Consider the following 26,840-nt stretch of genomic DNA (forward strand, 5'->3'; position numbering starts at 1 on the left):
GGGAAGAATCAAAAGGACAGTAGTTTCCGTTATTAAATTCTTTCCTCCAGTGCTCAGTTCCTGCGCAGAGCTCTAACTGCAGGGCCACTGCCTGTGGTTGTGTGTTTGTGCACTGACTAACCCTAGGGGGCGTCATTCATAGTGAGCCCTGATTGTGGACTCAAGTAGTGTAATTCAATAATGGAACAGACTGAGATGACTTTAGAATACAGAAATGACAACAGCTTACTGTGTAATAGGACTCATTTCTGAGGAAAGAAAGAAAAGTGGTAACATGTATACCATTCAGAAAAATGAAACACCATTTTACAGGAGAAATGTTTTGCACAGTGAACTAGGTTAGGCTGGAACCCTCTTCACATTTTTGAAAGCTCTCTGCCAAAAGCTTAGGCTATGAATGAATGTCAAAAGTTGCTTTAAGAAGATAGAAACCACTGCAACTTAATACCAAAGTAATTTCTTAAACAACATTCAATGGTAAGGAAGAGGAAATTCAAAATGAATAACAGGAAAAACTACAAACTGATTTCCACATCACAAGAATAGATTTTTTTTTTGAGCTTCCACCATTTGCCTGTCATTTGAGTCTTTTTGAACCTTTAGTCTAAACAAATAACTAACAAATACAAGAAACCATGGGGATAGATTCCAACCCCTTATCTTCCAGCCTGGACAAGCCCATGAAGAGTTGGATTTCCTACAACTGAAACTGAAGGATGCCTTCCAGGGCTGGTTTCCTGACGATGGCAATTTACCCTGCTCTTCCTTAGACTCCTTTATGAGACCATCACAGGTGTGTCTAGTCCTGGATTTAATGTGTGCACACCGTTTGCTGGTTTCTCCTATTTCATGACCTAAGTGGATTCTCACAGTATTTATTCTTTTCCCATAGAGTTAGTCTTCTGCACCATAGAAGCCATATCAACTTTTCCTGGACAATAAGGTGGAAAGAGTATGAGCTCGGGATTTATGCAAGAGCTGGTTTTAAATTCCAGCTCTAAACCCTGAGCACGCAACACTTAAACTGACAAAGCAAGTTTACCGGTTAGGTGCAAAGGTGATGGAGTATTGGTTTACTTCATTTGATCTTTTGGATATGTTTATACTAAGTCAGTAAGGGTTTCTTTCATCTTAAGAATTGTGAGAACAATGAGCTCCTCGTGGAGAAATAATTCACACAGGGTTATGGTTTGGATCTGGGAGGTGCCCCAAAGGCTCTTTTGTGTTGAAGGCTTGATCCTCAATGCAATGTTCAGAGTTGGAACTTTTAGGAGGAAGTGATTAGACCATAAGGGCAATAAAATCCAATAATTAATTCATGATGGAATGGACTAGAAGGAGGTGGTGGGAACTGTAGGAGGTGGGACCTAGTTGAAGGAAGTGGGTCCTTGGGGGTGTGTCCTTGGGGACTATGTCTAATCCCTGGCCCCTTCCTTTCCCCTGCTCTCTGCTTTCTTGCCACCATGAGCTGGGCAGCTTTCCTCCACCTGCACCCCCTTGCCATGATGTTCTGCCTCTTCACAGGCCCGTGGCAATGGGGCCAGCCAACCATGGACTGAAACCTCTGAAACTACTAGCCAAAATAAATCTTTCCTCCTCTAAGTTATTTTTCTCAGGTATTTTGTCCCAGAGACAGAAAGCTGGTTAACATATACAACATGAGGATCATCTTATACAGTGCCTGTACACAAAGGTCTCAAAGACAATGTGGCTAGTGTTGAGCAACTATTTAGCAAGGAAGGGATTGAGCTGAGAGCCAAACTGCCCAAGTTTGAGTGTGTTGGCTCTGTCACTTAACAGCTATGTGACCTTGGGCAGGCCACATCAACTCTGTACCACGTTTCTTTATCCCTAAAATAGGAATAATGAAAGCACTGCTTTGTAAAAAATTATGAGGGATGAAGGAAATAATAATACATATACAGCACTAAGAATAGCAGTTGGCACCCAGTAAGCTCTCAATAAAAACCTTAGCCATATCATCACTAGGACATTAATTAACAAATTGTTTTACTATCTCATAAAGTTGTTGAGAAGTTTATATATGCCAATCATAAAGTGTTCAGCAAAGCTTCTAGCTCCTATCAAAGAGAGACATAACTTTCATGGTTATTCTTACATGATTATCAGTATTTCAGTATGCTGAATAGGGGCTGGGATGTAGCTCAGTGATAGAAAATATACTTAGCATGCATGAAGCCCTGGGTTCAATCTACAGGACTATAAAAAAAAAAGTCAAATTCTACCTAATAGTTGTGTAGTATATGATGGATTTCTACATTTCTCATAATGATTTAGTTTTTGTAATGAACTAGATGTTACCATGAATTGGTAAAAAAAAAAAAAAAAGAGCATTTTCACATATGGCTAATTAACTTGTGAATTAAAAAGTTACAATAACATAATTAAAGAAAACAAAATTTATGAGCCTTTTTTGGAAATTCTTACTTTACTGTTTTTTCTTTGGAATGTAGATTTTTATGAGTTTTCACTACTTTGTTATATGAGTTAAAGACATATTTATTTCCTTTAAAGTAGTTTGAGTCAGTCTCCTGGTATTCAGCTAAATTGAACGCTGGTATTTTGGAACAGTATCTGTTGACATGAATATATTTGGCATCACTGGGGAATTTAAAACTACATACAGACGGGGTCAGGATCCCTCAGACTCTAGATGACAGTATTACTACGGAAGAGAAGCGTTGAGAGATTTTATGCTGTCCTTTCTATGCTGACCACGTGGGCATGTTAGTTTCTGATTAGTAACGGCAGCTACAAAGATTCAACTATAGTCCTGCAAACATTCCTAATAAGGTAGACTGGAATTGCATAGGAAAATAAGTTTGAGAATCTAGTAACATATGCAGCAAGAACACACAAATTTCTTACTCACTTTCTGATTTTGAGATGATTCTGTGGGATAAACATCCCTTTCATTGCTCACCTCACTCCAGAGGCCCATTTGACTCATGCCCAACTGGGAAGATATGGGTTCACATTTGAGATTTTTGGTTCATTTTTGATCAGATATTTCTAGTCTAGAAAATTTCCTAATGTCTAAATTAAGCTAAGCATTGAAGGATTCAGAAGCTGACTGGCCTGGGAAGAACATTTGTGCCTCTGGGTCTTTTGCAGCAACATTTTCTTTTCCTAAGAAGTAACACGAGGAGGCCCTTAGTGCTGAATGACCAGTCTTTGTCACCCTGCCTTGGTTTCAGATTTTCGTAGGACCTTTCAGAGGTCAAGAGAGGTACTGGCCACTTCTGTACTAAACAAAATCCCCAAAGGAGAAAGATATGCTGAAAACAAGCTATGAAACTTGCTGGCTATTTTAGATCTCAATATGTAACATGTAAACAATTCCAACACACATTCAGTTCAATGTAAATTATGTCATTCCTGAAGTGATAAGGGAGTTATAAGGGGATTTATTAAGAAATTGGCTCATGGAGCATGACAGAAGCCTGTAAGGAGATAGTTGACTGTTTACGTCTTCCTTCTTCAAACCAACCAGGGCTTCTCTGTAGCTGTAAGGATGACCATGGGGCACTGAGGCCCTTTGCAGCATTCAGGCCTCAGGCCTAAGGCCTTGGTGGGGTTGTCCTTCTTATCTTAGGGCATTTGCACTTAGACTGTCCAGCTCATATAGAGAAGTACCACTGCCTGTCTTTTTAATGTCAACTTTCTTCTGTGGTCATAAATCCAGGAGCCTGAGTTGACCTGACATACTTACTAATGTCATCCATTTTATTTATTTTTTCCACTGTGCCCTGGGTTTGATCCTGTTTTCAATGGATAAAGTAAAAATCAGCCCAGAGCAAAAGGACAAGAGTATCTTGATAGAGTTACTAGGTCTTGTATGGGTAGGTGGTGTTGGAGGACTTTGAGGAGAAGGAAGAAAAAATACCCTTAAAAAAAGATACTGCTGAGGGTTCTGTCCATAAGAAGATCCATCAGTAGCATAAGAATGGTTGGGAGAATAACAAAGTCTTCCAAGGGAAGCATGTTGGTCAGAGTTGGGTCCAACCCTGGGCTGTGTTATTTCCTATATGGCCATGACCTCTGATTTGATAGCAGTTTCCAAGAAGGGCAGAGCGCTCATGATTTTGTTCCCCAACTTAACTGGTGGAGATTGTCTGTTTCCCTGAAATTTGGTTTGTAGTTATCAGAGAAGGCTTACATTTCTGCATTGCCCCAGAGGAAGACAGGAATGAGGAGTGGGGGAGGAGAGGGTGCAAGTGAGCACTGGAATCTTGGCAGATGGCAGTTGGTGCCAGTTAGCAGAAAGGTCTGAGGACTGGGAGCCTGGGTATAAGACCCAGGGAGATGGAATGGATGTAAGGGAAAGGAAAGGACATTATCCAGCTGGCCTTTAAATAGGGGAAGAGAGGTTCTACTGAATAAATTTATGGAGAAGGACTCAAGGAAGGGTCTAATCCTGGTTTAAAATGATGGCTTATCCAGTTTATTAGGGTGGTTAAGTGGATGGATGGTGGGGTTATAAAGATGCCTTAGAGGGACTGGGGATGTGGCTCAAGGTAGCGTGCTTGCCTGGCATGCCTGCGGCCCGGGTTCGATCCTCAGTACCACATACCAACAAAGATGTTGAGTCCGCCGAGAACTAAAACATAAATATTAAAAAGAAGTTCTCTCTCTCTCAAAGATGCCTTAGAGCTTGGGGCCAGTGTTCCAGAAGCCTCTCCCCCCACTTCTCAACCCAAACCTTTAAAAGAAACTGATAGATAATTTAATTGACTAATAAAGTTTTAATCTGGACCCCACACAAATATCTCCGTAAAATACGCCATGGCCAATAGCTGCCCAGCAGCTTCCTCTTCCCTACCCCCTGACATCTTTCTGAAGGCCTGGGAGACTTAAGGACTTGGTGAAATCTGCTTCTCATTCTGACCCCATCTCCTTTATCCTCCCAGACAAATGGCCTCTTGACAAACTACTAAGCCTTGTTTTCCGTCTGTTCCCCAGAACCCACATGGCTCACACCCTCTCATATCAATTGGGTCTCTTTCTCCAACCCTTATTAATCTGCTCAGGCAGCCAAAACAGAGGTACCACAGTCTGAATGGCTTAAACAACAGAAAGGTATGACCTCACAATTCTGGAGACTGAAAGTTTATCATTAAGATCCTGGCAGGATTCGTTTCTTCTGAGATCCATGAAGGAAGGATCCACTCCAGCCTCTCTCCTTGGCTTATAGATACAGTCTTCCCTTTTTGTCTCTGTATCTCCTCAGGGTCTTTTATGTGTCTGTATCCAAACTGCCTCTTACAAGGACACCACTCTTGTTGGACTGCAACCTGCCCTAAGGATCTCGTTAACTATTACCTCCATAAAGATCCTCATTCAAATACAGTCACATTCTTAGGTACTGGGGGTTAAGACTTCAGTATCCAAATCTTATTGGGGGAGGGATACAATATAGCCCATAACAGCCTCTTACCAGGGGAGACTCCTAGACCATTCCATATAAAATAGTGCCCCTGTTAACTGGCACATTTATTCATCTATTATTTATATTACTTTTTAAAGCTCTCCCTCTACTTAAATATCAACCCCAAAGGGCCAGTTTCTTTATTTTGTGAACTGACATATCTTCAGAGCCTAACTCAATGCCTGGAGACAAGCAGGCCCTTAATAAATATTCATGAGTAGATGAATGCATACTGTGCAGTCATTATACATTACTCTGCAAAAAGGCAATGACAGAGAAAAATGTTCAAGGCACATTGTTAAGCAAAGAAAACAAATTACAAAAACCATATGGGTAGCATTGTTTCATTTTAAAATCACAATTTATTTTTATTAAAGTTTAGAGAAATATACAACAAAATACTAATAGCAGGTGGCTCTTGGGGTAGGATTTTGATTTATTTTTATCTCTTTGGTTCATATGTATTTTGCAATTTCTCTACAATGGCTATATAGTACTTCTCTAAGAGGAAAAGGATAAAGTTACTAAAAGTTGAAAGAAAAAACTGCATTATTTTTCTTTTTCAATGGGGAGTGGTGGGAAACAGAAGTAGGCAATCTCTCAGAGCCCTGTGGCTGAGAGCATGACCTCTGCAGTCTACCCAGTCTGGGTTCAAGTTCTCTTTGCCACTTTTTAGATGAGTAGTGTCAGCCAGTTACTTGCCCTGAGTCCTGGTTTTTCACCTGTAAAATGGGGTAATAAGGATATCCTTAGCACATGGGGCTGTTCCCAGTCTCTGGCCAGACCAAATATGATTTCTTAGATCTCCATGATTTGGAAATGTCAGGGCACCAAGGGTCAGAGATGAGTTCGAGTTCAATTATCTCTTTATTTACTTTTGAGCACAGACCAAAACAATATTCACATACCACTCACATTGCTCCAGGCACAGAGCCCAGACTAGAGTGAGATAGTGAGGCACTTGCCACAGTCACCAAAGTTAAGAAGCACCACAAAAACTCAGCAATCAAATAATAGTTTAGAGCACTATCCTAAAAAATAAAAAGTTATATAAAAATCTGCAATAAACAAGAAGCCAACAATTTCAATAAATATAGGACAAGTATTACTGATTTTTCTTTTGCTTCATGCTCCATTAGGGCTCAGAAAAGCACTGCTTCCAGCCCACAGCCTGAAGGTAGGGGATCATCAATTGTCCAGATCATTATTAGTACTGCTTTATTTCAATTGATGATGGAATTATTCTGAGCCTAAGAATTAGCATTGTTTACTCCATGATTATTTGGCTTTCAGTGAAAACCCTGTTAGGTTGCCAGTGAGGGAATATATACGTTTCTGATCCTGTTCATTCCTTTTCCCTCATCACAATTGCTCCTTAATCATAGGTCTCCCATGTCATTGAAGACCGAGGGGCAGGTTTCTCTCTGTTCTTTTATAGAAACATAAAATGCCAGCAGAGCATGATTTCTACCCAAAAGAGTACTAAGCAGAGTTTGCAGATGTTGCAGACTCCTCCCCTGATACTTTTGGAGAAGGGCACGTAGACCTTGACACATCTTGCCATGAAAGCAGGCAACCTCATCCCCCCAAACCAAAGACTGAATGTCTCTCTGAAATGCGGCTGCTAACACACAATAAGCATGGCAGGGAGGAAAGAAGAGAAGTTCATTGGATTAGACAAAGAGGAAGGAGGGAGGATGGATATAGGAAAGACAGTAGAATGAATAAGATATAACTTTCCTATGTTCATACATGATCACACCACCAGTGTCACTCCACATCACGTACAACCGTGAGAATGGGAAATTATACTCCATTTATGTATAATATGTCAAAATACACTCTGCTGTCATGTCTATCTAAAAAACACAAATAAATTTTAAAAAATTAAAATAAAAATTAAAAAAAAAAAGGAAAGAGAGAAAGTAGGCAACAGAGAATAGTACATTTATTCCACCAACTTCCCTGGAGAAGTTGTGATGGAGTCAAGCCGGTATTTGGTCCCAGAGGAAGGCTTCCCTGAGGGACTTTCATATTACCACATCATGGGATTTTTGTAGGTATTAGTTTATCAACAATTAAAGAAGACTGCATTTGGGTAAAGGAAAAGTGGCGCACACCTGTAATCCCAGCACTCAAGAGGCTGAGGCAGGAGGAGCACAAGTTCTGAACCAGCCTGTGCAACTTAGCAAGATGGTGTCTCAAAATTTTATAAATAAAAAATAAAAAAAACTGGGGAGTAGCTCAGAAGTTGGATATCCCTGAGTGTAATCCCTAGTACTCTATACCCCCCCAAACAACAATAATCATTTTAAATCATGTTTTATGTAATAATTTCATTTTACATAAGACAAACTTGTTGTAACCATACATTCTAAGTTGTACTATAAAAATAATCACTAGGAAATGTGATATATAATGTGTACATTTTAATAATTCTTCTCTGTGTTCTCAGTTAACATGTAGGGCATCACAAAATAGACTTAACCTATGGCAAGTGTTTTGGAGAGCACCTGCAGAAATATATGTTCTTTCTAGCTACTAAAAAGCCCAAGGACCAGTAGGGAAAAGGGTTACTTGGATACCAGATAGTATATAAGACTTAAATTTGGAACTCATCTCTGACCCTTGGTATCCTGACATTTCCAAATCATGGAGATCTAAGAAATCAAATTTGGTCTGGCCAGAGACTGGGAACAGCCCCATGTGCTAAGGATATCCTTATTACCCCATTTTACAGGTGAAAAACCAGGACTCAGGGCAAGTAACTGGCTGACATTACACATCTAAAAAATGGCAAAGAGAACTTGAACCCAGACTGGGTAGACTGCAGAGGTCATGCTCTCAGCCACAGGGCTCTGAGAGATTGCCTATTCCTGTTTCCCACCACTCCCCATTGAAAAAGAAAAATAATGCATTTTTCTTTCTTAATAGCCCATTAAAAGTGATGACAAATCTAAGACTTAGCAAACCAATTGCATGACATGCAGGGAAGAAGTCACCGTAGACTTTCCCCCTCAGAGATTGACAAGGAAAAAAACAGAGGAACCTAGGTACAGCCAGTACTGGCACTTCAGAAATATGGACCCTGCTCAACCATCTCAGCCATATCCAGTTGCTATATCAATCCAATCCAGTTGAGGCTCCAGACATCCGGGAATAGGGACAAACAGTCCCCACCATGCGTAGGCTGATTCTGACTCCAAGTCACGAACATTATGAAGTGGAGGTTGTTTTAAAAAATGCTACAGGAGGGCCTGTGTGGTGGCAAATGCCTGTAGTACCAGCAACTTGGGAGGCTGAAGCAGCAGGATCTCAAGGCCAGCCTTAGCAACTTAGTGAAATCATGCCTTAAAATAAAAGTTTAAAGGGTGGGGTATGTAGCTCAGCAGTAGAGTACCCCAGGGTTCAATCCCCAGTATGGCAGGGGGAGAGGAAATGAGGGGAAGAATTTGACACATTTTAAAAATACTAAGATCTCATGTAATAAAACAACTGGAAAAGGTGAAACATTTAAATTCTGGGTGTGGAGTAGGGGGGAACATTGGCAGGACTGGAGAGGGGAAAAAAATCGAGATATTCAATATATTTATTTATTTATATTCTCTTTGTTCCAAAGTAGATTTTGCAGTAAGCTTATTTCCTGGCCAAATGTAGAAGGTAGCTCTTTTAGGAAATTAGTTGCTGCAGACCACGAACCATTAGAGTCTTTGACACTGAGCGTAGAGCTGGCATCTGCTTTAGAATAGAAGCCTGAACACCACTCTTCTATCCTGCCTAAACACCACTCTTCTATCCTCATTTGGGTGATCTGAGGAAGCACTGGCAAGGTTTTAGATTTTCTGTAGCACCTAGACAAAAGAAACCAGAAGCAAAAAAACTTTATAAGATGAAAAAGAGTAAAGGGTTCAGGAGAGAAAAAGGAAGTTCTTAGTGTCTCTTAAAACGGCAAGTGCTTCTCATAAAATGCCCTGGTGTTAAGAATTAGAATCACATCCAACATCTGGGGCCAGAACTAACTTAACCAATGGCCATTATATGTACTGGTGGGATGACAAACTGACACTCTTTTTGATTTTTTTTTTCAGAGCATCATTTCAGGTAAATTAGCATTCTCATCTCAACTGACTCATTTTGACAGGAATAAACCCACATACTATTCATAGAAAGAAAGGTGGGAGGATAGTTGAGAAGGAGTGTAAAGAGACAGGTGGAAAAGGCCCTGAAAGTGACTAAAATGTGAGTACCAGCACCACTGAATGTCCAATTTACTAAAACAACAACAACAAACCGATTATAATTTTTTCAGAGTTGAGAATGAGAGAAATCAAGTTGTCACACATCATATCAGATATGATAATAATTCTCAGCATTTTTGTTTACAGACTACTTTAAGAATATGGTAACTATAGGCTGCCCAGAAAAGAAATATACATATAATTTACCCACAGAATTCCATTTATGAAAATAGTTACGGCCCTCAAGATGGAAACCAGTTACAACACACAGATGATACATATCCCTGATCATTTGACTGCCATAAAAATCTTTCTTGCATCTGACCTAATTTCATTCTATAGTTTAAGCTTCCCTCTCTTCAGTGTTTCTATCCTCTAAGCTTAAGAGAAGATCATTACAAAACATCTTGTATAGGTTTTCATATGTGCTTGCAAAAGGCTATACAAATTTATCATGATCGTTCTTGATTTAGGCAGAAATTTTCCTAATGTTTCCTTACAGATTATGGCATAGACAGCTAGTTGCCTTCCAATATCTAGTTGTCCCTTGTGCATTTGTCATCTAAAATATACAATTATGTTTTTTAAGCCTCCCTTGCAGCTAGGTGTGGCCAGGTCGCTAAGCTTTAAAACAATGTTATTGTAAGCCCCAGGCTATGAATGTTCTGAAAAAAAAAAAAAAATCTTCCTTCTTCTTACCTTGCCATCTTGGGCCACAGAGAGGGAGTCATAGACAGTATTGTTGATCCCCTTTGTAGAAGTTAGGTTTCATGAGAACAGGAATCTTGTTTATCTTCCTTGAAGCAACCATACCAGCACATACTGTGCTGAAGGCTCAGATATTGCATGGGTACTGAGTGAATGGATGAGCAATTGAGTTTAATCCAGATCCATAAAAATAAAGTCTCAGCAGTCTTTACAGAATCAATCTCTTTTTTTCCCTTCATACCACATTATCCTATTGCTCTCCTTTGTTTGCTCTCTGACTTGCCACTATCCTAGAAGGATAAAGATTTTTTTCTTTTAATGCTTTTCAATGTTCCCTGCAAATAAATGTTTTAAAGTATATTTTCATAATAATGCTTCCCAATATCTTTCTGTTCAGAAAGTTTTTAAGTTCTTGAATTTTCAAGATCATGCATAGCCATCTTGTGTGTGTGTGTGTGTGTGTTGTTGTTGTTGTTGTTGTTGCATGCAGGTACTATTTTGTGACTTGATCTTAGATGTCATCTCAAGTCTAAAGGAATCATCCAAAATGATATCTAATGACATTCCTAGCTCTTTGAACAATATTATCATCATGGAATGCAGTCACTAGGTCCTAAGGATTTAACTAGATATATGTTACTGAAACTGAACTTTATTGAAATATTTTCTGGTTGCACTGTGATTTTCCACATTTTGATATGTCATCTAATTTTTGTTCTCAACCTTAAATCTTTTAAACAAAATTAAATTAAAATTAAGCATCTCTGCTTCCCTGCTTTTTGAAGTGAGTTTTTCTTTCTATTAAAAGGATAACACTCCCTCTGGCTGTTTGTGTGGCCTGTTACATGGCTTAAGAGCTTGTAAATTAATATTTTTTTGCAATCTATATTTTTATAAAATGATATATATATATATATTGCATGATGAAAATGATATATATTGCATGATGAAAATGATATATATTGCAAAAAGAATTAATTGATATATATTGCAAAAATAATAAGTTCCATTTTTTTCACTTTGTTGGCATATCTCTTAGTTTTGCTCAAATTTATCTTCAATTTACCCATATTTGAAAGAAGAAATTACAACAGGCCTTCCTATCTGTGGGTTCTGCATCTGAAGATTCAATTAACTGTGGATTGAAATATTCAAAAGAAAATTACACCTATACTGAACATGTACAGACTTTTTTTCTGTTGTTATTTCATAAACAATACAGTATGGATCGATTTACATAACATGTACATTGTATTATGTAATAATAGATGTTTTAAGTACATGCAAACACCATGCCGTTTTATATAAGGGACTTGAGCGTCCTTTGATTTTGACTCCTGTTTTAGTCAATTTTTTTTTTTTTTTTTTGCTGCTGTGACCAAAAGACCTAACAAGAACAATTAGCAGAGGAAAAGTTTATTTGGAGGCTCATGATTCAAAGGTCTCTGTGCATGGATGGTTGACTTGATTGCTCTGGGCCTGTGGTGAGGCAGACTGTTATGGTGGAAGGGTATGACAGGGAAAGAAGCACAGGACACTATACCAGAAAGCAGAAAGAGAAAGAGAGAGAAAGAGAACGCTCCCCTCACCAAGAATTAGATACCCCAAAGGCATTCCCCCAATGACCCATCTTCTCCAGTTACACCCTACCTGCCTAGAGTTACCACCCAATAATTCCTATTAGAGGATTAATGCACTGGTTAGCTGAAAACTCTCAGAACCTAATCATTTCACCTCTGAACCTTCTTGCATTGTCACATATGAACTTTTGGGGACATCTTATTTCTAAACTATAATGGTATCCATGGAGGTTCCTGGAACCAATCCTATGTATACCAAGGAGCAATTATATTTGTTTTTGTTAGGTATGTCAAGCTTCTGTACTCAGAAATTTTTAACAGAACTCCTCTTTTCAAATAATGATTTTCCAAAAAGAAACCTCCTAAAGTAAAAGAAAAATAGAGGTCATCAAGTGATGACCTCAATCTTTCCTCCACTCAGAGACGTTTCTACCTCCTTGCTTTAGTATCCTAAAGCTATCCCTGTTCTGGGTTACCCCCACTTCTGCTTTCCTGGGATCTTTTTTCTATTAATTCTTTCTTTTCCTCTCATTTCAAAAGTTTGTTTTCTCCATTGGCTCTTACTCTTTAACACATTATCATACTTACCTTTTTTCCAATCCTTTTTTTTTTTTTTTTTTGTAGTTCTAGGAGTTGAATCCAAGAGTGCTCTATCACTAACCTACATGCTATCCTTTTCATTTTCTCTTTAACAATAGGGTCTTGCTTAATTGCACAGGCTGGCCTCGAACTTGTGATCCTCCTGTCTCAGCCTCCTAAGTATCTGGGATTACAGGCATATGCCATTCCACCCGACCTTTTCTGGACTTAAAAAGAGAAAACTCCCTTAACTGTACATCTCCCTTTAAATAATACCACATCTCTCTTTCCAGCCAAATGTTTGGACAGTGAAGCCCTCAGTTTCTGTCTTTACCTTACCTTCTCATCTACTGTTATGGTTTATGTATGAGGTGTCCCCCAAAAGCTCGTGTGTAAGACAATGCAAGAATGTTCAAAGACAAAATGATTAGATCACAAGAATTTTAACCTGATCAGTGGATTAATCCATTCATATGAATTAACTCAGTGGTAACTATAAGCAGGTAGCATCTGGCGAGAGGAGGTTGATCAGTGGCCTTTGGGGTTTACATTTTGTCCCTGGTGAGTGGAACTCTGCTTTCCTCTGCCATGCCCTTCCACCATGATGTTCTGTTACTCCTGGGTCCTAGAGCTATGAAGTCAGCCAACCATAGACTAAACCTCTGAAACCATAAGCCCAAATGAACTTTTCCTCCTCTACTTTGCCCTTGTCAGGTCTTTTGATTATGGTGACAGAAAAGCTAACTGAAACACCTACTATTCACTTCTCCCTGTTGTCCAACTGGCTTACACTCATCCTCAGGCATCCAGTTATTATAGAAAATGTCATTTGTAACTTTGCTGCCTCTTGGCAGCATTCAGCTTTACATGGCATTTACTGATTGCCTACTGGCTAGCCACTGTGCAAAGTGCTGCCATTACAGAAATGAGAGGCAGGTGCCATCCCCTTTTCTTTGGGACTCATGATTCCTGATGAGCCATTACTGATCCACCTTCCTTCTTTGACTTGCACTGCTCACCTTGGCAGGCTTCACTTTATGCTCCCTATTCTCCAAGTCTCCTTCCTTCCCATACCTCCCATCTCTTCTTTATTATATGTCTTTTTTTTTTTTGAGAGAGAGAGAGAGAGAGAGAGAGAGAGAATTTTTAATATTTATTTTTTAGTTTTTGGTGGATACAACATCTTTATTTTATTTTTATGTGGTGCTGAGGATTGAACCCAGTGCCCCGCACATGCCAGGTGAGCGCGTTACCGCTTGAGCCACATCCCTAGCCCAATTATTATATGTCTTCTTAAGATAACCACTTCTATACCCACCCGACTTCAATTACTGTCTATTTTCACTGATGACACTATAACTTGAGCTGTTTTAATTTAACAGTTTTATTTTACACAAGATATATCATTTGCTAAAACCATAAATTCCAAGTTGCTTCTTGGAAGTAATCACCAAAAACATTTAAAAAAAAAAGAAAGATATAGTATTCTTAGCATGTAAGTTTCAGGAAATTTCTCCACTCCTTTTGATTTAATTTAATGTGTATTATTTTTAAAAGCATAACCTGATAACTCGGGATGCCATAAAATAGACTTATCCTATAGAGGCTTATATGCAACTTTGACTTAACAGAGTCAAAAACTATCTTCTTCCCCAAACCTATTCCTCATCCTGCATTCTCTGTCTCCACTATCTATTGAGTCCCCCCCAAAAGAGGGACCACTATCTACTGGGTCCCCCAAATCAGAACCTTAGGAGTATTTTTTTTTGCCTTCTACTTCTCTCTCCCTCCACTCCCTCACAAATTACCACAAATTCTTTCTCTCCACTCAGCCACTATCACTGCTTTTAGTTTAAGACCCCTCTTCTCCTAGATGAGTATAGTATCTTAATCAGTCCTGTTGCTTCTTCCTTCAGTCTCCTTATTATCCAAGTGATTTTGCCAAAAATATACCTGATAGTAACTTCTGAAGTTCACATCATTCAATGACTCTCACGTTTTCATGACAAGATACAAATCCTTTACCCCAATATCTACTTTGGAGTCAGATAGATGGGAGCTTGTATCCCAGATTCCAGGATGGTCCATCAGTGTGACCTCTGACCATTAGACTCTCTAAGCCTTTCTTTTCCTATCTCCCTGACCTCATGGAGGGTTGGGACTGTTTCACACATACAGTGGCTGACACAGAGAAGGTACTTAATGTTGATTGAAGGGAAGGCATTTTAAAAACCATATAGAAAAACCATTCTTTTTTTTAAAAAGTTACTTTCCCCAAATTCGACTTCTATATTTTCAGATGACTATAATGACTTGTGGGGATCCAGACTATTCCTACCCACTCTGAGTGCTCCTCTGTTTTTGAGAAAATTACTTCTGTATCTCACTTTCTTCTGTATAATCTGTGAGATTTAAGATAGGAACGCTTTTGAGGATTAAATGAGTGCTTCAGATGGAACAGTACTGGACACACAGTGCTTGCTAAATGTTAACTGTTCCCTATCATTTTGGAAGCGGGATCATGGCACCCTACTTTTTGGTTCTCAATTTAGTTGAAAAAAATTAAGCTTTATGTGTTGTTAGTAAAAGAAGCAAAATCTCCTGCCGTGCAAGGGAGAGACAGAGGCGAGAAAAGGGGTTGGTGAGTCGCAGCGATTTAGAACTGGGAGGGACCAGTTTGGTGTGTGCTTTTACGAACGAGGAAGTGGGGGTTGACATGTCCTAGTGTTTCATTCAAGACATAGCCACAACTGTTCATTGAAAGTAGGGCTAGGCCTCCTGGGGTTGCTACAGTCAAATTCAATGTAAAAAGCAACACTCCTTCGAAGACGAGAGAGGAGCATTTAGTTACAAAAATGATCAATAATTCTGGTGTAACTAAGTTACTTGAGCGAATGAAAGCTGTCAGACTCCGAAAAACCCAGTTGCTGACGGAACCAGCTCTTTACTAACCGGGGCTTTCTGCAGAGTCTGTTAACCGAGACGGTCTCGAGTAACAACGCCCGCTGTTTCTCCCAAGACCGGAAAGCTCCGGGAAGCCTACGATGAATGGAAACCCGAGTGCCGGACGCCGCTCGCGAGGGGCGGGGCACTCGTGGACGGGGCGGGGCATCGTGAGTCACGTGTCTGGGTTCCAGGCGGGCGCATGGAGAGAACTCTGGGTCTGATTGGTTGCTCGTAACCAGGTGACCGCAGAACGCGTTCCGGTTGGCAGGTGCAGGCCAGGCTAGCGGCCCTCAGTCGGGAGGCGGCGGCGGAAGGAGGAGGAGCTCTGACCCGGCTCTCAGCCGGCAGTGGCTGCGCCTCTCAGCGCTGGTCGGGTCCCCACCCCTTTTAAATAAGCCGGGTTGGTCGCCGCCCTCGCAGACTAGTCGGCTCTGAGAAAGCGGCCGCGGCGTGGCGGCGGGGGTGCGGCCGAGGCCGGAGCCCTGCCCGGGGCCGGGCGGCGGGGCGGGCAGGCGAGCGGCGGGCGAGGCCGCGTCTGCATGTGCGGAGCAGCCCGGGCATAGCCCGGGGCTGCCAGCGCCGGCCGCGCCATTGTTGGGGGAGGGGGCGGCCACTGAGCGAAGCGGAGTCGGGGGCGAGTGAAGGCGCGGGCGGCGGCGGAGAGGAGCGGAGGCGCCCCATGGGGAACACGCTGACCTGTTGCGTGTCCCCCAATGCCAGCCCCAAGCTAGGCCGTCGCACGGGGCCGGCGGAGCCGGACTACGAGTCTGAGCTCTATGAGGCGGCGGCTGGGGACGCAGTGGCGGTGGCCGTAGCGCCGGCGCCCGCTGCCGTGGAGCCCGCCGAGTTAGATTTTGGAGCCGGCGAGGGCCACCACCTGCAGCACATCAGTGACCGCGAGATGCCGGAAGGTAAGGGGGCGGTGGACCCCGTCCGCTCTAGGAAGCACCTCTGGCCTCCGCCGCCCTCAGGGTCCTCGGGAGGCAGCCGTCGCCTCGAGCTCCTTCCTGCCCAGAGCCGGCTTTTCCAAGGCTGGGCACCGGGATGCTAGCTGCCTCTGCTTGGCGTCCCCACCCCTTATTCTTTCCCTTCCCCGTCTGGTCAACTTGTTTCCCTCCCTATTTTGCCGCCCAGTTCTTGCCCCCTTTCACATTCCCCAAGCTGTCCTGGGACCCTCCAGTTTTCGGCCCTTTCTGGTTTTCTTTCTATTCAGTGTCTCCTGGGATTCTGCACGACTGTTTTGGTATATTTGCTTCCTTTGCTTAGTGAAAATTCAGTTGCCCCAACTTCGGAGTATCCATCCCATCCTCCCTATCCTTATCTATCCAGATGGTACCTAAGTGAAGAAGCCAGATGAGAACCTGATTGTTTATTCCAAACACCGGTTAAGGTAGCTGATATTCGAGCAATTCAGACCCAAACGTTTGAGGATTACTTTAGACTCAAATAGAGGTTGCCATAGGAGTTTATTTGATATAAAGCAGACTGTTTTAAGTCTCCTGGATAGAACTGCTTTATTCTTTCCAACTGTAATTTGAACACAAAAGAAAAAAACCGGGGGAAGGGGGCCTTAAAATAACTCTGAAAAGTGTCGAAGGTTACTGCCAGGGCTTCGGTTTTTGCTTTTGTTTTTCACCCAAAGAACATTACCCACGGAGTTCCGATTACTTTAATTCCTACTTTGACAAATGTGTCTGAAGCCCTACTCAGTCACTTAGCGGACTTCATTTATCTCTGGAGGAGAGGAGAGGAGAGGAGAGGTGAGGTGGTCCATGAGATTGCTGGTCAAACGTTTCAAAGTAGTCAAAACAAATTTAGGCTTTAATTAGTAATGTAATGGTTTTGGAAATTAAAATGCCAGACCCTGCCGGCGCTAGTTTGTTTCCATGGCTTCCCCTCCTTCCCTCCCCCCCTCCCATCACTAGAATCCTGTTCAGCACTTAGAATGTTTAAGTGAAAGGAAAGCTTTTCATGCTCTAAACCGAGAGGGATGGGAGGTGAGAGAAGAGAAAGGAACCTTTGATTTTTACCATAGAATTTTGGAAATGGACGCATCTAGGTAAATATAATTCTGAGAAACTGGATGGTTCTTGAATGAAGACTTAAATCTTTTGAAATGGAAAACGTTGTATTCTACAGATGTTTGCCCTGCTGACCCATTTGTTTCATTTAAATGGCAGAGATTATTTCATTACTATAGAGCCAGATGTCTTATAGTTCTATGTAAATTTTAGTTGGACTCTTGGTTTCTTTTGCTTGTTTGTGTCTCTTCTTTCCCTCTCTGTCTTCACAGTGCTAGGTTTCAGGCATGTTAGGCAAAGACCATCACTGAGCTTACCTCCCCAGCCTGGCACTTCTTTTCTTTTTTCTTTAGAATAATTAAGGCTCATGATGGACATGCCTTTGTAACTTTTCAGAATATTCAAAAATTGTGAAAGACTATGCATTAATTGTACCTTTAAAAATAATGCATGTAAGTACATGTGAAAGCTGTTCTGCTTGGGTGGTGAAAGGTAAGTTTGATTTTACAAACCAATTAGTAGATTGGGGTAGCTTGGATATATTTCAAGTAAAACTTTTATTTAAATCTTTAGTATTCACAACATTTTCATGTGTGGTCTCATTTGACCCTTCCAAATACAAAGGAAGCATATGTGTATTATACCTGCATTTATGAAGAAGAAAGGAAGATAGGAACTGGCTATGTCTGATTAGAGGTAGCAGATATGCCAAATTCAGCTCCTAAGAAAAAACTTTTCAAAAATGCATTTATAAAGTAGACCCGTCTCTTACAATTTACTCCCATCTTTTAAAAATATTTTTAGTTGTATAAACAATACATTTATTTATTTATGTATGTATGTATGTATTCAATGTGGTGTTAAGGATTGAACATTTGGCTATTATTCTTAAGTTTCCTTAGAAACAAGTTAGAGCACCAAATATAAAGTATAAGTACATTGAAAGTTTGCTGTTAATATCTTTATTTCAGACAACTTTACATGGTTTCCCTGGAAACTAAGAAATACCTTAGATATAAAACATTTTACCTCTTCTACAATGAAGAATTGTTTTGATTTTTTTTTAGATTAAACCGTACAGTATGATGATGTACTTTTTACTCTTCGAAACATTTCAGAACAGTATTTCTTAAGATTATTTCAGAGCTGTTCTTAAGAACCAAATATGGATTTCAAATAGACTCAAGTCTGGCCTTTATTTGACAGTGTATCTAATATAACTGATGGTAATATCAGTATCACAAAATGAAGTAGTAAGATCTTATTATCCAATTTTCTTACTCAACTTTTCATATAGCCTTTTATGCTCCAATCTTAGGAGCTTTGATAATTTGCAGGCTAAGAGTGCTCTTTCAGGTGACCCCTTTGAAGGGGGTAGGATAGGGAATAAATTGGCAATATGATGTGAAAAAAGTCCTGGGCAGCCAGGTGTGGTGGCACGGACTATAATCCCAGTGAATAATTTAGCAAGGCTCTGAGCAACTCAGCAAGACCCCGTCTCTAAAATACAAAAAGGGTTGGGGATGTGACTTGGTGTCCCTGGGTTCAATCCCCAGTACCAAAAACAAACCAAAACAAACAACAGCAACCCTGGGCAACAGATCTGTCTTCTTTCTAGTAGATGATTTACTACCCTTTCCCCACCGCCATATTTAAAAAATAAAAAATTGTAGATGGACACAATACCTTTATTTTATTTATGTGGTGCTGAGGATCAAGCCCATTGCCCCATGCATGTGAAGCAAACACTTTACTACTGAGCCACAACCCCAGTTCCCCATTTTAATTACATTATCAAGTGTATTTGATGTAAAAGATTCAGTAAAAACAGAAAAATCTTTCATTCACACCAAGGCTAACTTTGGTGTTGATTATTCTGACCCTTTTATATGCATATAATTATAACGTTCTGTTTATTTTATAAAAATGAAATCACTCTATGTGCTGCATTTTAACTTTTTTAAAACAATGAAATAAGACACAAAGTCCCTGGGACAGTGCTTGATATATGCAGAGTGCTCCAGGATGTCTTTCCATGCCAGTGCTTACTGCTTTTTTTTTTTTTTTTTTTAATAACTGCTAGTGTATTGTTGAGTAGTTAGAGCATCATTTATTTCCCTAACCTTTATCATTGGGCATCTTTTATAGTAAAATCAAACAGGACCATTAAATGTTTGATTCTGGGGACACAGATAAAAACACATTTTGATGACCTTTCTACTATAGAATTCAGATGGCATATTTTCCCTTGTGACACAATTTAAGTCCTTAGGATGAGTCATTTTGCAGTTAAGGTATTTTTAGTATTAAATGTTCTTATGCGAAATTAGTTATAATTGACTTTTTGCTGGACATTAGAACTCTGTTTCTCAGTACTTGGTAGTTTATTTCATGTTTTAAATTCTGAATAGCTACCACTCTAAGAGATCTGCAAATAATGCTGATTTTAGGTGTCAAATAAGAAACAGCATTAAAAGAAATCTTAGATGATAATGGGCAAACAGGAACAATTTAACTGATTTTGAGTACACTAACATTTATTGAGTACCTTTGAATGATCAGGCAATTTTCCAGATCTAGGGCCAACAGTGGTATATAAGAGCGCTCTTCCTAACCCTGATCCTTACATGCTAGAATGGAGATGGTAGGAAGCACATAAAAAATCAAAAATATCAGGTAGTGAGGTGATGAGAAGAAAGCAACCAGCTAATGATTGGGTAGGAGAACAGTTTTACATGCCTTTATGTGGGGTGGTGAAAGATGTCTGTTCTCCTTTAGTGATGTGTAAGCTGTCCTAAAAATGAGAGGGAACTGTGTGTGGTGGGAGGAACCTTCCTTGCAGAGGGATAACTCCTTTTGGATTTCTTCTGGTGGGAAAGGACAGTACACAAGGCTGACTGTAGCAGAGTGAAAGGGATGCCAGAAGGAACGTGATGTTCTAAGTAAGGCTTTGTATGCCCAGCAGATCTTGATAAAGAACCTGGACTTCAGTAGTATTGGGAAACCATTGGAGGATTAGAGATAAGGGAATATTTTAAAAACAAACAACAACAACAAAAACAAATAGATTAGCTGTTCTGTGAGAATGCATTGTGATGCAGCAAGGGTGGAAGCAGGGAGACCTACCTGCAGGTACAGGGGAGAGCCAATAGTGATCTGGACAAAAAAGCAAAAAAGCAATATTAATAAGGGCCTAAAATGGCTAATTTAAAGAAATTGAGGCCGGCATGGTGGCGCATGCCTATAATCCCAGCATCTCTGGAGGTTAAGGCAGGAGGATTGTGAGTTCAGAGCCAGCCTTAGCAAAGGCAAGGTGCTAAGCAACTCAGTAAGACAGATCCTGTCTCTAAATAAAATGTAAAATGGGGCTGGAGATGTGGCTCAGTGGTTGAGTACCCCTGAATTGGTACCCTGGTACAAAAAAGAAAGAAATTGAGTGAATCTAAATGTTAACAAAGATGAATAGACAAGTCACAGAAAAAGGAATTCAAGTGATCCTTAAACATACCTTCACACATAAGAAAAATGCACATGAAAACTGTGGCAATTTCTCTTTGAGGAGAAAAATCCTAAAACTTGACAATACAATCTTGGGGGTGAGGCCATGAAGGTGGTTAAATTCATGTATTGTTTATGGAAATACAAAATGTTTTGACTCCATCAATAAGCATTTGGCATAATCTCACAACACTGCAGATACATTTAATCCAGAAGTCCTGTTTAAAGGAATTTTTTCTAAAGGTACATCACCACAAATATGGAACAACACATGTACAAAGTTTGTTGTATCATTTTCAATAGCAAAATGTTGACAATAATTCAAATGTCTTGTAAGGGACTGGTAAAAGAAACTGGGACATCCATATAGTGAATGTAAATACTATGTAAGTATCTTGTATCTCTTTAGAGCTGTAAAAAAGAATGCTTATGGAATGATCTCCAAAGTATACATTTTAAAAAAGTACAGTAATCTACATTAAAACAAGGAAAATAATATGCATTTGCATATTTAAAACTCTAAACACTGGGAGGAATTCTTGATGATCTTGTGTGTACCTTTTCCTTTAGTGGGTAGCAAAAATGTGTTTGCTCAATGTATTTTGGGATGTTATTTTTGGTATGAGTTTTCCAGTGAAATGCTAAATGTTTGTTTATTTTTGAGTTTGGAAAGCTTTGTTTTGTGATTGTAATATACACTATAAAGACTCATCTTGCATTTCATTTGATTCTCAGTGTTTTAGGTTAGACAATATAGCGATTAAAACTGTTTTACACATGAGAAGATGGCCTCTGAAAAGTATAAATTAAATTTTCCAAGGTTTTGAAAAATAAAACTTGGTAGTTCAAGAATGTAAATTCCAGATATGTGGCATATAGGAAAATAATTTGTAGACTGACTCATAGGCTTCTTTGGATGCTACCTTCCCTGCCCCCCAGAATATTAAAATAATTAAGTCTTACTGTTTAAACAGTAGCATTGGATAATATACAATGAAATGGAAGGTAGTATCTTGTAACCTAGGAATGTTCTTAGAACTCTAAGAAATTGAGTAAAGTGCTCTTAAGAAAAATATAATGGAGGAAAGGTATATTACCGTGTCTGAAATGTCACATTTCAGTCATTTTCACTAAAACATAGATGGAAAATTAAAACAGGGCAAGACTGAGAACTGATGGATATGCTGGTCCAGAAATGAATTGGAAGCCAGAATTAGTACCATCAGAGGCTAGAAAAGAGAAACCAGATAGGAGCCAGCACTAACAGCATGCAGGAGCTCTGCTGTTGCCCTCTGCTGAGGCAGGCCAGCTCAAGGATGCCAGGTGAAGAATTATGATGGTAGAAAATGTGGACTCAGAGATAAAATCATTAAGTTTGCATGGTGATTGTGGCACTTGAAACATTTGTGTATTCTTATAATGTACAGTAAGGGAAAATCGAACAGGTCAGTAAATGGATTGAGCCTTTCAATAAATAGATGCCCAGAAGTTGGCCCCGAAACTGCTGACATCTGTTTAATTAGGATATATTGAAATCAATGTTAAAATCAGTATATTTCTGAAATATACTGTGATGCAGCAAGGTCCAATAGTTTCTTGGTCACTACCCTCTCCCTTGAATATTTTGACAAGGAAATAATTTTTTTTTGTTTTTTTGATACTGGGGATTGAACTCAGGGGCACTTGACCACTAAGCCACATCCCAAGCCCTATTTTTGTGGTTTATTAGAGACAGGGTCTCACTGAGTTGCTTAGTGCCTCACAGTTAACTGAGGCTGGCTTTGAACCTCTATATTCTCTTGTTTCAGCCTCCCAAGCCGCTGGGATTACAGGCATGTGCCACCACACCTGGCTAAGAAATAATTTCATGACAGTTTATGGTTACTTAACTTCAACTTTTCAGCCTTTAGTAATGTATTTCAGTTAGTCGCATATCTTTCACATTTTTAAATATCTGTGCAGTCAGAGTGGGTCATAACAACTGATAGACAAGAGAAAAGCAGTTTTTTAAAAATATTTATTTTTTTAGTTTTCGGTGGACACAACATCTTTATTTTTATGTGGTGCTGAGGATCGAATCCAGCGCCCTGTGCATGCCAGGTGAGTGTGCCACCGCTTGAGCCACATCCCCAGCCCGAAAAAGCAGTTTTTGATATCAAAGATGTTTACATTAAGACTGGAGTTTAATTTTTTTAAGTTGTGCTTTTCCAATGTCAGCCTATCATACTGTCCAATTAAATTACAATTTAAATTGATAACAGAAAGTCTGTCTTACAATTTTAATCACAGCACCCCTAATCATTGAGATAAAAGAATATTTTTCTTAATTTAAAATATTTTTACTGGTTTCTTAAATGATTTTAAAGGGATTCACATCATAAGATGCATGGTAATTAATGTATTTTTACTTCCTGACATCTCTAAATTTATGTATGCTGTGTGCATGTTTGTGGGACCTGATGCCTTGCTTCATAGTGGAAAGTTTTACCTTTGTGATAGTGGAAATAGTGTAGTGTGATTTATCAGAGTCTCCTTAGGCTCTTGGCAGTAGATTTAATGGAGATTGCAGAAATAATAGTATGTATATGAGTTTACTATCTAATGGCTTAAATTTCCATTCTATACATGTAATACCAACATCTGGTACTTAGCATTATCAGAAATGCAAGTTATATAGAAAACTATGATGGGCTAAAGACAAAAATCAGTATTTTCTGAAAATCTTGTGTAAATTGACAACCCTAAGGCCCTAGTGGATACAATGCCTACAGTATATATAAATATATGAAACTCACCAAAATGGAAATACCACTGTTAACCACTGGAGAATAGTCAATTAGAGTTGCGGTAATGTACCTCATTAACATAACAGGACTTTTTTCTTTTTTAGGTATCCAAAACTGGGGTAGTAATTAAAATTGTTTATTGTTATAATTGTTAGCTTGTGCTCTTCTTTTAGAAAGCAGTTTTAGCACTGTACATATTGAGCCATGAAAATGATCCAAGCTTTTCTAGTCATCCCACTTTTATAAGTCTTTCCAAGGAAATAAAAAGAATAATTTAAAAACTATGCTCTTGAAGGTTTTCTTCATAATATTAGAATAGAATGTTGTAAGTGCCTAAATTCCCCCAGAATAGATTAAGTATAGGAATGACATTTGGCTGCATCATTATGTATGTATGCATTAAATAGTGAATATACTGTAAGGGGGGTAGAAGTCATTTTCATGTAACAAGACATAAATGGTATACTGATAAGAGGATTTTCTGTCTTTTTGTTGTTCATTTGTTTTTAGTGCCCAGGGCCTCAGACATGCTAGACAAATACTTTACCACTGAGCTATATCCCAGCCCGGGAGCTGTCCCTACCATTCTGGGGATTGAACCCCAAGGTCCTCTATCACTGAGCCACAACCCCAAGAGCAGTTTTTTAAACATAATAAGAAAATAATAATAATTATTATTTTAAAAAAATAATAAGAAAAGCAACTAAAAGTAATGGTTATAAGAGTATTAATAATTTTTAAATTTGGCTTTTGCAAATTTCTGTTTAATAAGATTCATTAAATGAGCAAGTGATAATTTAATCCATCGCCACCTTTGGTATGTTCATTAGTACTGATGATTAAGCAGGTCTTTTACATTTGCAAGTTAAAATCTATATCTAAATAGACTTGTATAACAAGGATTTCAGAGATTAGGTACAACCTGACTCGGGAATTACATGATCTCAGAACCTATCTCAGTTCTTCCCCCGCTGTTCATCTTGCCTGAAAAGGCTTTATTTCTCACGATTGCAAAGTTAGCCAGCAACAGCTGCTGACTAGGCTAGTTAATGGTCCTAGAGAGCAGCTTTGCTGTTTTCCTCTAGAACTTGGTAAGTCTCAAGTGAGCTCTAATTAATTGCCTAGCCCAGGGTCTTGCACCCACCTTAAAACCTAGGGTGGGAGGTAGAGAGTTGTCAGCTTGTCACTTGGGCTAATTTTGCTTTTTGTCTGCGGGTTGTAATTTCTTTTATACCTCTCTCTGAATGTTGTTTAATATTCTTAGTAGCATATTTTGATTTTAGGGTGTGTGTGTGTGTGTGTTTTAAGCCTGCTCCTCTGTAATTGTGATACTTAATTTCCCTAGACTTCCATTGAACATTTTGAATTAAGTTTTATCATTACATTGTTAATATATAATATGGCTATTTCTGCAAACTTTTAAGATACTTTAATAATTCTGCAAATTATGTTTTAAATTCAAATTGTAATATATTTGCTTTATTTGGGGGAGGAAGTAGTCCCAAATCCCTTCAGAAGCTTTAGGGAGATAACTATGAAAATCTTTTTGTCATTCTGTGCTCACATGATTTTATTTTTCCACATAGCTAACATTGTCTCATCATCCTTTCATCATGTGAAAAAAACTGTTTTGTGGGTCTTTTACATAAGAATAGTTTTCTTCAAAAGCAGTTTAATAAACTTATGTGAATAAATTTCCATGAAGGACAGAGTGGTTGGCTTAAATAGGTAAGTTTCTGATGATCTGACAGTACCATTAAAATGGATGAATTGGATTTCCATTAAATCAGGAAGTCCCAAATTATGTTCATGCAAGATTCTAACAATATTACTTGGAGCGGGAGAAAGTATTTTAAGTAGACAAATTTGTGAAATATACTGAGTAATATATCAGTATACATTTTGATTTTGTAAGAGCCTTGGATGGTAGTGTTTTGTGATTTGGACATTGAATCCTTCTATTTCTTTTTTTTTTTCTTTTAAAGTAGGACAATTACTAAAATATGGTTTGGGAAATAATTGCCTTACTGTTACTCTGTTTAGATCTTGGTCCATCTTAAATGGCTTGAGAGTGGACATTGCTGAGGAGTGTTGTAGGTTCCCACATTCTGACAACTTTTGCTGTCCCATGATGGCAAAGTATAAACAAAATTTATGAATCTGTTTTATAGTCTTGACCAAATAGATTGTCACGTCTTGTTCCCAATGTGGACTGTAGGGATTAAGAATGAAGAGAGAAGAGTGTTGTCTTGGAAATTAAGGACAGAAGTTTCTGTTTTTGTTTTTTAATCAGTTTTTTTCATGGAAGTGTTTTTGTAGGTTAGAACATTGAATTTTTATGCAGTCCTCTTATATCTGCCATGATGAATAGCCCACAAATAAGCCAAAGCTAACTAGATTACTTGTTGAAAGAAGTTAGAATTAGCCTTGTGATTGTCTGAAAAACATTTGTCAAAACAATCTTGTTTTGGCATATTTGATATATTGAGCCAGTGTTTGACAGTAATTGGCCAGGGCATCACTTGTTGAGACTGTTCCTGAAATGTGCTGGTAATATCAGCACAGAGAAGAGTGCTTGCATTTCTGGAGGACAAGAAGAGGTGGTCTTGTAAACGGTTTATCTAAAAGTTGCAATCAATTATTTTTTTAAAAAGAGGTCTAAGACCCAGCCTAGCCTGGTTTTGCTCCACATGTGCGGAGAGAATCTAGGATTTTACAGTTATCCTGTAGTGTTTTTATATTGTTGCTTGTTTCCTACATGTTCATAACTAAAATTTTTTCTAAGACTATTGAAAGTGATTAAACATGATATGTATCTATTTAAAAACCATCTACTCTTTTATTGAACTAAATTATCACATCTCTTTCTTTTTCGCTATAGATTTAGCTTTGGAATCAAACCCTTCTGACCATCCAAGGGCAAGCACAATTTTCCTGAGCAAATCTCAGACAGATGGTAAGACAATATTTTTCCCTATGGTAAGACAATATTTTTCCCTACCAAAGAAAGGACTATTTTATATGGCATATCATAG

The 26,840-nt window shown here is 39.1% G+C and overlaps 1 protein-coding gene across 2 annotated transcripts in view; it reads left to right on the forward strand.

The window, feature by feature from the left end:
• Positions 1-15,989: 15,989 nt before the first annotated feature.
• The window catches only part of Ccnyl1 (cyclin Y like 1), a 34,609-nt gene continuing 23,758 nt past the window's right edge, over positions 15,990-26,840 (forward strand). For both annotated transcript variants that reach the window (XM_026394584.2, XM_026394586.2), the window contains exons 1-2: positions 15,990-16,411; positions 26,687-26,761. In XM_026394584.2, coding sequence (XP_026250369.1) covers positions 16,180-16,411; positions 26,687-26,761 — 307 coding nt within the window. In that variant the 5' untranslated portion in view covers positions 15,990-16,179. The remainder of the gene's footprint in view (positions 16,412-26,686; positions 26,762-26,840) is intronic.

The sequence above is a fragment of the Urocitellus parryii genome, chromosome 1 (assembly GCF_045843805.1).
Source record: "Urocitellus parryii isolate mUroPar1 chromosome 1, mUroPar1.hap1, whole genome shotgun sequence".
Classification (NCBI taxonomy): Eukaryota; Metazoa; Chordata; class Mammalia; order Rodentia; family Sciuridae; genus Urocitellus; species Urocitellus parryii.